The sequence below is a fragment of the Arachis hypogaea genome, chromosome 1 (genome assembly GCF_003086295.3).
Source record: "Arachis hypogaea cultivar Tifrunner chromosome 1, arahy.Tifrunner.gnm2.J5K5, whole genome shotgun sequence".
Lineage (NCBI taxonomy): Eukaryota > Viridiplantae > Streptophyta > Magnoliopsida > Fabales > Fabaceae > Arachis > Arachis hypogaea.
This window is the reverse complement of record NC_092036.1, coordinates 45,479,174-45,492,119: the sequence shown is the minus strand read 5'-3', so window position 1 is coordinate 45,492,119 and position 12,946 is coordinate 45,479,174. Positions and strand designations below refer to the sequence as shown.

Genomic DNA, 12,946 nt, shown 5'->3' with positions numbered 1-12,946 from the left:
AGCTACCGTTGTCACTACAACCGGTCTTGCCTCCTGCCTCCATCATGCAGCCACTGTCCCGCTGGTGCCAATTCTGTTCCACTGCGCTCCTGCTCTTTAGTCACGTCAGCCCTTCCGTTGTGCTCCCTGTCCCCTTTTGTGTTCAATCTGCTCTCTTCGAAGTATTTTTTAACTGTAATTGTTGTTAGTTAATCTATAAACTTTGATTTTTCATTACTGTGGTTTAGAATTGTGATAATCTTGAATAATTGTTGTTAGTTAATCTGTGAACTTTGCTGTTGTTAATTTTTTATTTTGTAATTATCTATGTTGAGTTGTTGACTATTGAGATTACTGGATTATTGTGGGTTGTTGTAAGCCTGTGATATTATTATTGGATCGTATTGTTATTGGATTGTTGATAATTTTTAGATATGGATGAGAGTATCAACCAAGAAGCACCTAAGAATAATAATGCAGAGAATAATTTGGCTTCGAATGAAGCTTCTCTTCCTCCTGAATCTAACGATAGTCAATCACAAACTTCTAATGTTTAGGGAAAAACTAATCCATCTTGGAAATATGTTGCTTTACAAGTAATAAACAGAAAATTATATTACCAATGCTTATTTTGTCTGAGTACTTTTGAAAGAGAAAAAATTAATAGAATGAAGAAACATTTGGCAAAGATAGGTGGAGATATTAAAAAGTGTTCTAAAGTTCTTTATGACGTAAAAAAGAACAAATGGAAGGTTTATTGAAAGGAATTGGGATTCTAACTTGTAGATGAATGGTAGAGGTTGTTTGGTGGTTTTGCTCCATGTTTACACAACATGGCAGTTCGCATTCTTAGCCAAGCATCTGCTTCTTCGGGGTGAGAAAGGAATTGGACTCTTTTTTATCAGATTCATACGAAAAGAAGGAATAAATTGAAGTATGATAGGTTAAATGATATTGTGTATGTTACATATAATTTGTGCCTTAAAATCCGGATAACATATCTTTCATACTTTCATTTCATATCATTAAATTTTGTGTAGTTAATATGTTTTCGGTAACGGACGAGGTTGTTGAGAAAGAGTATGATCTTCTTTGTAATGTTAAAAATTTACTTCATGAGTATTATAATTTATTTTCTGAAAATTTATTACAATAATTTTAATCTTTAATTTATTGCTAACATATTATATATTTCATTAGATAATATTGATCCAAATAATTTTAAATATGATATGTAAAATAAAAAGAAACAAATTACATAATATTACTATACAATTTACATGCATGTTTGTAGTGTGATATGTTTAATTCTATCCAATAAATATATTAGCGAAAATACGTATCATTGATAGACAAGTAAAAATCTATAGTCAACTTTAATACTATTGTGTGAATTAATATTTGGACAGTACGAATTTTTTGGAGAAAATTCACACGAAACCAATGCAAAAATTTACCAATGGCTTGAAAAAAGAGCACATGATCATGTTAAAATCCAATTATATAATAATAATATAGATAGATAGATATGTCATTTTTAGACATGAAACAAGTCAGCCGCACAAGATTTCACACTTAACATGCATTTTCTATAATGTAGTTAATTGTTTTGAACTTAATCTACAAACCTGCTTTATTTATTTTCTTTAAATACTAAGCCTAACCTCATATTCTATAGTCTAACTTAGCGTGGCTTTAGATTTGTTAAAAAGGCTTGATAGTTTTTTGTTTTAGCGAAAACTAAAATAAAAAAATGTTTCAAATATTTTATTTCTTTTAAAAAACTAATTTAAATGAAAAAAAATACCAAATTTAGTTTTTATAATAATAATATATCAATTTGTAGTGTATTTTAAATATGTAAAAGTATTTATTAAAAACTATAAATATTTTAAAATTTTTGTTACTTTTAAAAGATTATTTATGTATCTATTTATATCTTAATAGACTAGGCAACCTTAGTAGGTCTATTAACCTAATTTATGAATATGAATTTAGTCTTACCTAAAAATAAATTTGAACTTTCAAAACTACCTATGTATAAAATTATTTTATGACCGATCAGATTTTGGGAGCTGCATATTTTTTAGTCATACGTTATAATTTAATACCAAAATTTATGTGTTCGTGTTTTGGTTTATTAATTCTGTAATTTGTATGTTTTTTTTATTATTTTTATCTTCTTATTTCAATTCCTACAAGATTAATCTCCTTTTCAAAAATATATAACTGTAACTTATTTTATTACTTTTTGTTCTAAACTTTAATTAATTATATTGTTTCTTAATGTTATCAAGTTATAACATAGAACGTTTTATTTTCATGACCTTTTAAAATATCAGTTATTTTTTGAGATGATCCAAAATAACTAATCTTTTTTGGAATTAATTCAAAACATCTTTATTTATATTTTTTTGGAGTTATCTTGCTTTTCTAAAATTACCATCACAATAATAGAAGAAAAGTTATCAGGTTTTACTTCTCTTAATTAGCATTTTGTTTTTGCACAATCTTTTAGAATTTTCACTACAACATACTGTGAAATCACTCGTTGATCTATTTTTAGCGATTCTTACGCACTCAATTTTAGCCCGTATAAAACTCTCCTTTATTTAATTTATGAAAATATATTATATTTTTATCTATTTATTTATAATCATTTATATCATTTTCATATATTTATTTATAATTTTATATATTATTTTATTATAGATTAAATTATTTTTTACTCACAATTCAACCGCTAAACCAATAAACATAAACTAAAAAAAATAGTGTTTCATTGACTGGTTCAACCTTTTTGTCTTGGTTCAATTTTTTAACAAGCTTAATAATAACAGTATGAATCTTTGTATTACGTTCATACGTTGGACCTTGCGTCATACAAAACTTTCCACCACATTCACCCGGGCTACCCATTTTCATAATTGGGCCTTAGAAAGTCCCTACTCATTCAGCCCCAATAATCACGACACTTGGACACGTGTACAACAGAGAAGAGAAGTGATTCTTTCTAGCTGCTTGCCAGGTGTAGCTGTAGTAGGGGAAGCTTGAGCTGCTTCTTCAATGGCTGTGGCTATTCGCAGTGCCTCCTTCGTGTTGAAGAAGAAGTTCAGTCCGCTTGACGCTCATAATAGTAGTATTTGGAGGAAGAAGAAGGGTTTCATCTGCAAGATGTCGACCAGCGAGTCACCGAACTTGAGTCACAGTATCACGCTCCCCAATAAAAAGTCCGAACCCGTTCGCATTCTAGCCGAACCCGGTGTCTCCTCTTCTGATTTCTGGTAACTCTCCCCCCACCCCCCCTTTTTTTCTTTTTCTCCTTTTTGCGAGCTTTTAATGTACCAAATATTCTAGGAATAGAGAGTCGTAGTACCTATTAATTTGCATGAGGTTGCTAGTTATTTTCTTTGTTGTTGCGATCCATATGAATTGATGAATGACTGGAATAACGTTGCGTAGTTCGAGGCAATTGAGTCGGGGAGGCGCAAGAGCAGAGCAGGCACGAGAGCTGCTTGGGCGTTGCTCAAATAAGAGGCATCTTTGCCAAGTGCAGGCCTTCATGCTTACCACAGGTCTTGTTGAAGATGACATTCTCCTCTCGCGATTCATATACGCCTCCGCGTCGCTTGGTTTTCCCTCATATGCCTACTCCGTATTTTCCAACACCCACACGCACTGCCCCAGCATCTTTGTCTACAACAACATTATATGGGCTCTCTCTTCCTCCAATCCCCCTCTTGCCTTTTCAATCTTCAACTCTATTCGTCGCCTTAGCCTCAGGCCCGACTCTTATTCTTTCCCCTTTGTACTCAAGGCTGTCCTCTGCTTAGTAGATTCACCAATTGCCCTTTCCCTTGCTTCCCAAATTCACTCCCAAGCTGTTGCTGCTGGGTTGAACTCCCATCATGAAGTGGCTGCGTCCCTTGTTCGCGTGTATTCCTCTTGTGGCCGGTTGTCTTGCATTCGGAAGCTCTTCGATGAAGTCCCACTCTCTTCCAGGTATACTTCCCTGTGGAATGCTATCCTTGCTGCTTATGCCAAGGTGGGTGACATGACCACTGCACACGACTTGTTTGAGAGTATGCCTGAAAAGGATAGGAATGTTGTTTCGTGGACGACCCTTGTTTCCGGTTACTTGCAGAAACATAATCCTAATGAGGCTATCGCGCTCTTCCGACGAATGCAGATTCATCGTGTGCAGCCGGATGAGATTGCAATCCTGGCTGTGCTCTCCGCCTGCGCTGATTTGGGTGCTCTCGAGCTTGGCGAGTGGATCCACAACTTCATCGAAAAGCATAAGATGCATAAAACTGTCCCCCTGTGTAATGCCCTCATAGACATGTATGCTAAATCTGGCAACATAAGTAGAGCACTCCATGTGTTTGAGAATATGAAACATAAAACGGTAGTGACCTGGACAACAATGATTGCAGGATTTGCTTTTCATGGTCTCGGAAAGGAGGCCCTCCATATGTTTTCTTGCATGGAAAATGCTCAAGTCAAGCCAAATCAAGTGACCTTTATTGCCATCCTTTCTGCTTGTAGCCATGTTGGGTTTCTTGGACTGAGCCGCCGTTATTTCTCATCTATGAGGTCCAAATACGGAATTGAACCTAAGGTTGAACACTATGGCTGCATGATTGATTTACTTGGGCGAGCTGGCTATCTTCAAGAAGCAAAGGACCTGGTTTCACAGATGCCTTTTGAGGCAAATGCTGCAATTTGGGGATCCCTTCTTGCTGGTGCAACAAGATACGGCAATGCTGGGTTAGCAGCAGAAGCGCTGCATCATCTAATAAAGTTGGAGCCTCATAATAGCGGGAATTATTCGCTGTTATCAAATACGTACGCTTCACTTGGTAGGTGGAGTGAAGCTCGGATGGTAAGGAAGGCTATGCGGGACACAGGTGTGGAGAAGATGCCGGGTGTGAGTTTTATTGAGGTGAACAACAAAGTATATGAATTCATTGCTGGAGACAAATCAGGCATCTATTTTGTTGACATATGTGATGTCCTACATAGCATAAATGGGCAGCTAAAGATGGTTTATCATATAGTGGACAGCTAGATGTTGATGGCTGACATGGACTATTGTTCCTTTTCAGCTAGCACTCCTATCGATATTATTACTAATTACTAAAGGTTAGTATTGATGGTAACCTGACGTGTCCAAAGGCATGTGGCACTGCTGGCTTCCTCATATTTTTTAACAAAGCATTAGTTATGTGGAGTGGGATTGATTCAGGATTTCAGAGTTCAGTGTAATTGCTTTTGATTTGTATCAAATTAGATATTGGAGGTTTCGTTCAATTAGATGCTAGGTTTTGACAAGTTCCCATGAGATGTAATGTTAGAGAATTGATAGGCACACAGTTTCTTCTTGTTATCATGCTATATAAAAAACATGTCTCAGTTGTGGTGGTTTGGTTTGGTTTTGATGTTTTCCATTGCAGGAATGCTATTGATTCCTCTTTATTCAAGCAATGGTTGCATAACTTGCAAAGTGAGACTGGGATTCTAGCTGATGGCACCTTGGCTCTGAGACAAGTTCTAATTCAGGTAATTGCATCATCAGTCTTAAAAAAGTGGATATGATTTCTGATAATTAGGCCTTGTTACGTGGTAATATAAGTAAATGACTAACCTGTTAGTCTTCGAGTCTTATTCATGTTCTCAAATCAAAATCAACGAAACTAGTTGGACTCCTTTTGGTGTAAACAGGGTGTAGACATGTTTGGAAAGCGCATTGGGTTTCTCAAATTTAAAGCTGACATTTATGACAAACAAATGGGGAAGAAGGTATTGGATGATTTACATAATAGGTTATATAAGCCAGTCTATGTTTCCATTTTCATGTGTTAATTTTAGCAAAGGGATATGAACTAGTAGACATTTTACCTGTTATGCTCTATATATATTATTCAAAAATAGCTTCTTGTGCTTCAATACCCAAAAATTGGATTCCTGACTATGGCAAGCAATGTATTAACAGTATTTGATTCATAGGCATACCACATTCTGAGCTATGTGGTATCTAAAATGCACGACTATTAGGATCTTTTGCTTCTTACCTTATGTTCTCAGGCATCATCATTCCTCTTTTGCTTGTATTTTCTTTGCACTTGCAATCTTCAACATCTGCCTGAGGTCTCATGTACATCAAATTCCTATATTCTTGAGATGGGTATCTCACATCCATGTGCATATAATTCCCACAAATCAAATATGCCTGGCATATTAGATGGCTGTGTACCAAATATCTCATTGTTTTATCTATTCACACTTTTTAACCTCGCACCTGATGCTGATTTCTTTCTTTATAATAAAGTAAACTGTGATTAGGTTCCAGGTATTGTATTTGCAAGAGGTCCTGCTGTGACTGTGTTGATACTTCTGGAATCAGATGGTGAAACTTATGCTGTCCTTACTGAACAGGTTCTTAGATGTTGGATCCTTGCAGACAGAACTATGTTCTTTTCAAACATTTTAACTTGAGTTCCATATTATGCTTATTATTTTTTATTTATCAGGCAAGGGTTCCTACTGGAAGAATTATTTTGGAATTGCCTGCTGGAATGTTGGATGATGACAAGGGTGATTTTGTTGGCACTGCAGTTCGTGAGGTCTCTCTCTGTCTCTGTCTCTGTCTCTGTCTCTGTCTCTCTATACAATTCTCTTCATGGCTTAGTTGTGCCTCTGACAGGTTGAAGAGGAGACTGGCATAAAGTTAAAACTTGAAGACATGGTTGATCTCACTGCTTTCTTGGATTCTTCAACAGGATGCAGATTTTTTCCCTCACCGGTATACCTTAAGCATTTTGCATCGACCTTATTGCTTTATTGGTTTTGCAGATAAATAATTTTGTCATTTGAAAAAAGAGCTAATAATGCATCTACTGCTTTATAGTTGTGCAATAATTTAGTTTGGTATTTTGAGCGTAGTTTAGTTTCGTGTTATTGTACTTTTAGATTTGCATTTACCAATCAGTGAGCATTCAATTCAATTTCTGGCTATCCATGGTTCAATCTAACAGTATTTGATAATCCTCGCTTATGGGTCTTATTTACTTATATTAAACTGTAGTTTATTCTTAACTCATGAATTTTGTTATATGCACTACGTAATTTCCACTTTTTAAAAAATATAAAATAAAGTAGATTTTTAATTCACGAACTTCTGAATTTATCTGGATACTGGAATCATAATTTGTGCATTTCACAAACCTTATTACTTCATTAGGGGGTGATCTTTTCACTTATTTTAGGGAGGGTGTGATGAAGAGATCAGTATCTTTCTGTACCGAGGGCGTGTTGACAAAGAGATCATCACACAGCTACACGGGAAAGAAACCGGCCTTCGTGATCATGGGGAGCTGATTAAGGTACGTGTAGTACCATACAAGAAACTGTGGCGCACCACGGCAGATGCCAAGGCTTTGGCGGCTGTTGCACTGTTAGAAATGGCTACCAAGGAGGGGCTATTGCCTCCTTCACCAACCTAACTTAGTATCCTTTCTTGGTATACTGCTTTAGAAAACATAAAATGAACTTGGTAAAGAGCTTGTAGAAAGAATTTGGTTATCGTTGCCTTTTGTATGCAGTGGAGCAACGTCGTACTTTGGAGGTTTTTTTTTTCCCGAATTGAATCAAGTTTCTCTAAAGTGAAAAATTGAAAATCTAATTACCCTTGAATCAATGGGATGAGACTTGTACTAATGGAATGAGACTTGTACTTATATTCAACGTTAATCATTTTTTTATTTTATTATTTTATAACTTTTCTCACTTTATATTTTTTTAATCTATATTGAGCCAGTTATGCGAATTATTGTCACTTCGTAATGTACCTACTCTTTTATATATCTTCAAGACCAAAAAGCCACCCTCTCTAAAGTTTGCTTACTCTTAAAAGGTGATCATTCTGGCACACCGTAACCAAAATGGACATGTTGACCAAATAAAATAAATCTCAGAAAATCAGGAGTTAAAGGCTTTGCTGCTATGATTGTAACTTGCTCACTATAACACAGCAAATCACACGGGTTCTAGGGTTCAGTAGAATGAAGAAAACTAAAATCAAATGGCAAAAATATAGAAGTGCTATTATAATACTGATGTACCTACTCTTTCAATGTTTTTAGCACAATACGGAGTTATTTTCTTATTTAATTTGCTTATCCAAATTCACAAAGGCACTCCCATCCTCGAGTCCTACAACAAAAACTATATATTACCTTTCTTTGTTTTTCATGAAAAAATAAAGGTTTTGCAGTAATCTTTCTACATCTTTCCCAGAAAACCTGTATGTAGCATTCAAGGATCTTGAAGAGTTGCATGAGATGTGCACGGATTGACTCAATTGAGTGAATACACACTGTAGTTTGTGACTACTCAGTGCACTCCCATTGTCCCATGATTACGCCTAAATGTATTGCCTCATAACCCCACTAATACGATGGGCACGAAGAAATTATTTGAGTACCTAACCTTTACAATTCGTACACCTAAATATAAGTGTATAATTTATTATGAAAAATTGAAAAAGTATAAGCTCACAGAATGTTACAAACTTACAATGATGCACTAACCCACAAAACGTGACAATAGTGTACAAACCCTAAAAAGCATAAAGGACTAGAGGGTGAAGAGGCATCTGAATCGCAATCCGTTGGTTTTCACTTTTCAGGGAATTACTTTTATATGGATTCAGACCTTGCTTGTGACAAAATCTCTGTCACTTGCCTCCCAAATGGTGGTGCCATCACACGTACAGAGTTTTTTGTAGTTCTCTCCCACCCCTGCACTTCTGGCGATTACAGCAGCAGCTATACCATGTTCTGATTTGTTTTCAGTTGCATATACAACCACTGATCGTCCAATAAGATCACCTACCTTGAGCTTTTCTTTGACTCCAGTGTAGAAGGCTTCGCCCTTTTCGTTAGCTTCTAATGTTCCCAGGTCGCCAAGTGGCTGAGGGTCAAACAAGCAACTTACATTAGTGTTTACTAATATCTATATATCAGTTGTTAATCATTAGTAGCGTTTGGTGGAGAGACAGAGACGGAAAGACTGAGACTGAGAGACAGAGATTGAAATAAATCTCAGTATTCTGTTTGGTGCAAAATGAGAGACAAAAACTAAAACAAGAACAAAATTCTAACGTAATTTGCACAAACAGTAAAATTAGAATTAATTAATTGAAATGAGGGTATTTTAGGTATAAAATGTTATTAAAGTTTCAGTTTTCATCTCTAAAAATTTTAGTCCCCTGTCCCTACTTTTTGGAGGTACTGAAATACTGAAATTTTAGGGACAGAGACACAAATTTTAGTACCAGTCTCTGAACCAACAAACATGATACTGAGTCTCAGTCTCTCAGTCTCTGTCTCAGTACCTCAAAACAAACACTTAAGAGATAAAGGTTTATGCCAAATATCAGGAAAAATATATGTCCACAGGTCATGTAAAAAGCAAACCTGTTTAGCATCTTCCCCGTCTGTTGGATTGTATACTTTACCAGTGCTAGCTGCACCTCTAGTCAGGTCCCCATACTCATTAATGGACCAACCATGCTTTCCTGGTGACAAACCACTGAAGTTGGCTTCAATCCTAGCTAGTTCCATGTTTACTTGAGCTAGGCGAACAACTCCAAAAATGTCTGGACCTTTGAATTCAGAAACAGCGGCAGATATTAAGAAGTCTGTAAAGCAAAAGAGAGATTTGGTTGAATCAAAACTGATGTCACAGCTGAAACAACAAAAAGGAAAGTAAACATTGTTGGAAATTGCATTAATTGGACTAAGTTACTAATAACAATTCAATGACAAGATTATTAAATGCAAGGAGATCTAGGGACCTCACACGACAAAACAAGATCATCTGCAAGCCATTGTAGTGAATAGGCATAGAAAATGATCCAGCATGGGAGGATCATCAAGTTTAGCAGGTATTATATTTCTTAAGGAAACAAACTTGGACAGATGTTTACAACTGACAATCCTACTGTGCTGCTATATGTCAATTCATCAGTTTTCTTCATTTTCTTGTTTTGTTTTTAATCTTGTAGTTTTCTTTATTTTCACGAAGAGCTATTGATAATGCATGTATTACAAAAGGCACAATAGCTCCCATTTCATGTATGAATAAAATGTCTAAACACAACAAAAATAATATTTCTCAAAATAATAACTTCTTTTAATACAACAATAACAAAGCCTTTCCCCATTGGTTAGTGGTTACATGGAGCAAACAATGCCATTACATCCCATCATAAACAATATCTATAAATAAGTCATTCAAATCCAGATCACATAAGATCTACATCTTCAGAAAAATTTTTCAGAACAAAAGAAACTGATAAAGAATAGAAACGTTATCGGAGACAATAGTGTCCCAGATAAGATCATTTCCAATAAGATCATTTTCAATCATCAACCTCTTAACATATATATCTACAGAAAATGGGGTTTAGCAAACATATAAAATTAAGTCTTTAGTGCTACTGCCAAATTGTTAAGAAACTGTGTAAAGTGAGAGCCAAGTCTTCTAATGCATGCTTTAGTTCATTAGACTATGAATTCAAAGGAGGTAAAGACAAATACAGGCCAAACCTAGTGTGTCATGAAAATGGAAGCATTAACAATCCTATCAACAATAATGAGGGATAGAAGATACGCCCCCAATATAGATGTATCAAGATCCATTTTTTCACCTGATCTAATAAGGATTGCTCAAGGTTGAGCCTGATAGGCATAACAGCTGATCATGTCCATCAACATACTAGCATCATTTCATAATTATCTTATTCTAGTACCCTTCCTAATAAGAGGTATTATTGTAATTAGAAGTTAATTGAAGTTTGTTATCAGTAGTTACTAGTTCAGAAGTTGGTTTCTCCAATATTCCTAAAGGCCTAAGGGTTCAGGGTTCATGCACAAAAAAATTACTTGACGCAAAACTGGTCATACTCATTATACTTGTTACTCAATACTCATCAAGTAGAATAAAGTGATAAAATTTCCACTGATAAATCATAACCAAGCGAGAAATCTACTAGCAAACCTTCAGGTGTTCCCTGTCCGATTAATCGGGCTTTTCTACCAGTCTGTTCCAAAGCTTCAGTCATGGTCTTCACCGGAGTTGAACCACGAATCCTAACTACCTGATTGCTCAAGTCCACCTCTACATCCTTCACTCCTGCAGAAAGTTAACAAGACCAGTTTGACATAAATGATGAACACTCCAGTGTTGGATGCCATAACTGAAATTTGTGAACTGATATATCTAAAATGAAAATGCATTTAGTAGTATATCCGTAGAAAAGAATAAATTCCAATTCATTAAATTACTCCAAAATCCAAACAGGTTGGTTACTTGTGAATAGAAATTAATTGCACGAGCCGATCCAGAGATTCAAAGAAAACATTCATCAGAACAGAACACGTACCATTGATGGTCTGCAACTTGTTTTTAACAGCATTAACACAACCTTCACACTTCATATCCACCATGTACTCCGTCTACACCAAATCAGAAGATCGTACAAATTAACTAAACCAATTCCATTACAAAGAATCTATTCCCAATCCCCTAGTATATCTATAATAATAATAATTAGCTGAAGGATTAACCTTAGCTGAACCTAGACGAATAGATATCTATCCAAATTTGTAATTGCACGGATGCTAATACAAGAATAGCGAGAGATAGAGAAGATAACGAAACTGACCAGTAACTCCGGCAAGGAAGAATGATGGTTCTGTAAGAGAAAGATATAATGAATAATCAATAATTAATAAGTAAGAAGAGGAAGATTCTAGAGAGATATTAAAAAGGGGGAATACCTGAGAAGAAGTGTTGTGGTCCATTTGGAGAGGGGAGGGCGGGGCAGCAAATGTTTTAAAGAGACCGAATCGGTTGGGGTTGAGAGAGAAGGGTGAGTTTGGCGATTTGGAAGATTGAGAAGGAGAAGAAGAAGTAGAAGAGGATAGAGAAGAAAAGGCGAAAGCAGCAGGAATAGCAGATGCAGCAATAGCAGTGGTAGTGGTAGTTGCCACTGTTCTCAGAAATGCCATATTCATAATTGATTATTCTTTTTCTTTATGTTTGCTGTCTCATACAACTATGCTTACGGCCTTCCAGGTTTACTCATCTCTCTCCTCCTTACCACTTCTAGACTAATCCACAGTCCACACCTTCCCTTCCATTCCATTAATTTTTTTTTCCTGTTTTTAATTTATTTTTCACCATTTTGTTCTTTCTTTTCTTTTTTCCACTTTTAATTCAATCTATATTTTTCTTATTGGGTAGAATTTTGGTGACGACTCTTGGTTAAATTTTGCTATTCACACCCATATTAAGATTTTTTGAAAAATAATACTGTAATTGATTGCCAATATATTTATAAAAAATTTAAAATACATTTATTCAATGTTTAGTAATTTGTAAAATATACGTATAATAAAATTTTTCGTAATATGTAATTTTTCTTAACTAAATACTCTTCTAATTTCTAAAGAATAAAGACATTTATTGACAGGACGGACATAAGGAGAGGTGAGTGGCGGCTTTAGCCCTTAACTTTTTTTAATAGTAATAAGTTATTATATATAATTTAATTTTTAAAAAAAATTATTTAGTATTTAGTATCGTATAAATAAAAGTTTAATCTAATTTAAATATTATTAATTTTTAATATCTAAAAAGTAAGTAATAATATTAAAGAAATTTGAAAAAAATAGTATTACTAATATTTTTTAATTAAATAAAAATTTTTAAATCTCATAAAATGAATTTTTTTCTTCTTGTGATCGTCTTTTTTTATTCATTTGGTATTAATTCTCTCTGTTTCAACTGCTACAATTAAGAGATATTTTTTAACTATGAATATTGTGAAAAATAACTTAGGAACAAAATAAAAGATAAATTTCTTGTTAATTGTCTTTCAATTATATTGAAAAAAATT

The 12,946-nt window shown here is 34.7% G+C and overlaps 2 protein-coding genes across 5 annotated transcripts; one reads left to right on the top strand and one right to left on the bottom strand.

The window, feature by feature from the left end:
* The first annotated feature begins 2,853 nt into the window (after positions 1-2,853).
* On the top strand, positions 2,854-7,750 carry LOC112803296 (nudix hydrolase 14, chloroplastic). 4 transcript variants are annotated; one of them, XM_072198150.1, is made up of 8 exons: positions 2,893-3,263; positions 3,442-5,124; positions 5,436-5,541; positions 5,704-5,781; positions 6,325-6,417; positions 6,513-6,605; positions 6,686-6,784; positions 7,248-7,750. In XM_072198150.1, the coding sequence occupies exons 1-2, from the start codon at positions 3,046-3,048 to the stop codon at positions 5,048-5,050; spliced, it is 1,827 nt and encodes a 608-aa protein (XP_072054251.1). In that variant the 5' UTR covers positions 2,893-3,045; the 3' UTR covers positions 5,051-5,124; positions 5,436-5,541; positions 5,704-5,781; positions 6,325-6,417; positions 6,513-6,605; positions 6,686-6,784; positions 7,248-7,750. The 4 variants fall into 4 exon arrangements, with proteins under 4 accessions (XP_072054257.1, XP_072054251.1, XP_072054256.1 ...); XM_072198155.1 differs by having other exon boundaries at positions 7,223-7,750; XM_072198152.1 differs by having other exon boundaries at positions 6,311-6,417.
* A 737-nt stretch (positions 7,751-8,487) lies between these two features.
* Positions 8,488-12,701, bottom strand: LOC112803318 (copper chaperone for superoxide dismutase, chloroplastic/cytosolic). The gene is made up of 6 exons (XM_025846820.3): positions 11,826-12,701; positions 11,711-11,740; positions 11,429-11,501; positions 11,044-11,178; positions 9,459-9,682; positions 8,488-8,952 (listed from the first exon to the last, which is right to left on the bottom strand). Exons 1-6 carry the CDS (start codon positions 12,060-12,062, stop codon positions 8,689-8,691), a joined length of 963 nt encoding a protein of 320 aa, XP_025702605.1. The 5' UTR covers positions 12,063-12,701; the 3' UTR covers positions 8,488-8,688.
* Positions 12,702-12,946: the final 245 nt, after the last annotated feature.

Coding starts and splice junctions, on each gene's coding strand:
- LOC112803296 (XM_072198150.1), top strand. CDS start 3,046: ATGGCTGTGGCTATTCGCAGTGCCTCCTTCGTGTTGAAGAAGAAGTTC. Junction 3,264..3,441: donor GTCTCCTCTTCTGATTTCTG/GTAACTCTCCCC, acceptor AACGTTGCGTAG/TTCGAGGCAATTGAGTCGGG.
- LOC112803318 (XM_025846820.3), bottom strand. CDS start 12,062: ATGAATATGGCATTTCTGAGAACAGTGGCAACTACCACTACCACTGCT. Junction 11,502..11,710: donor CTTCCTTGCCGGAGTTACTG/GTCAGTTTCGTT, acceptor GATTTGGTGTAG/ACGGAGTACATGGTGGATAT. Junction 9,683..11,043: donor CGGACAGGGAACACCTGAAG/GTTTGCTAGTAG, acceptor TTTGCTTTACAG/ACTTCTTAATATCTGCCGCT.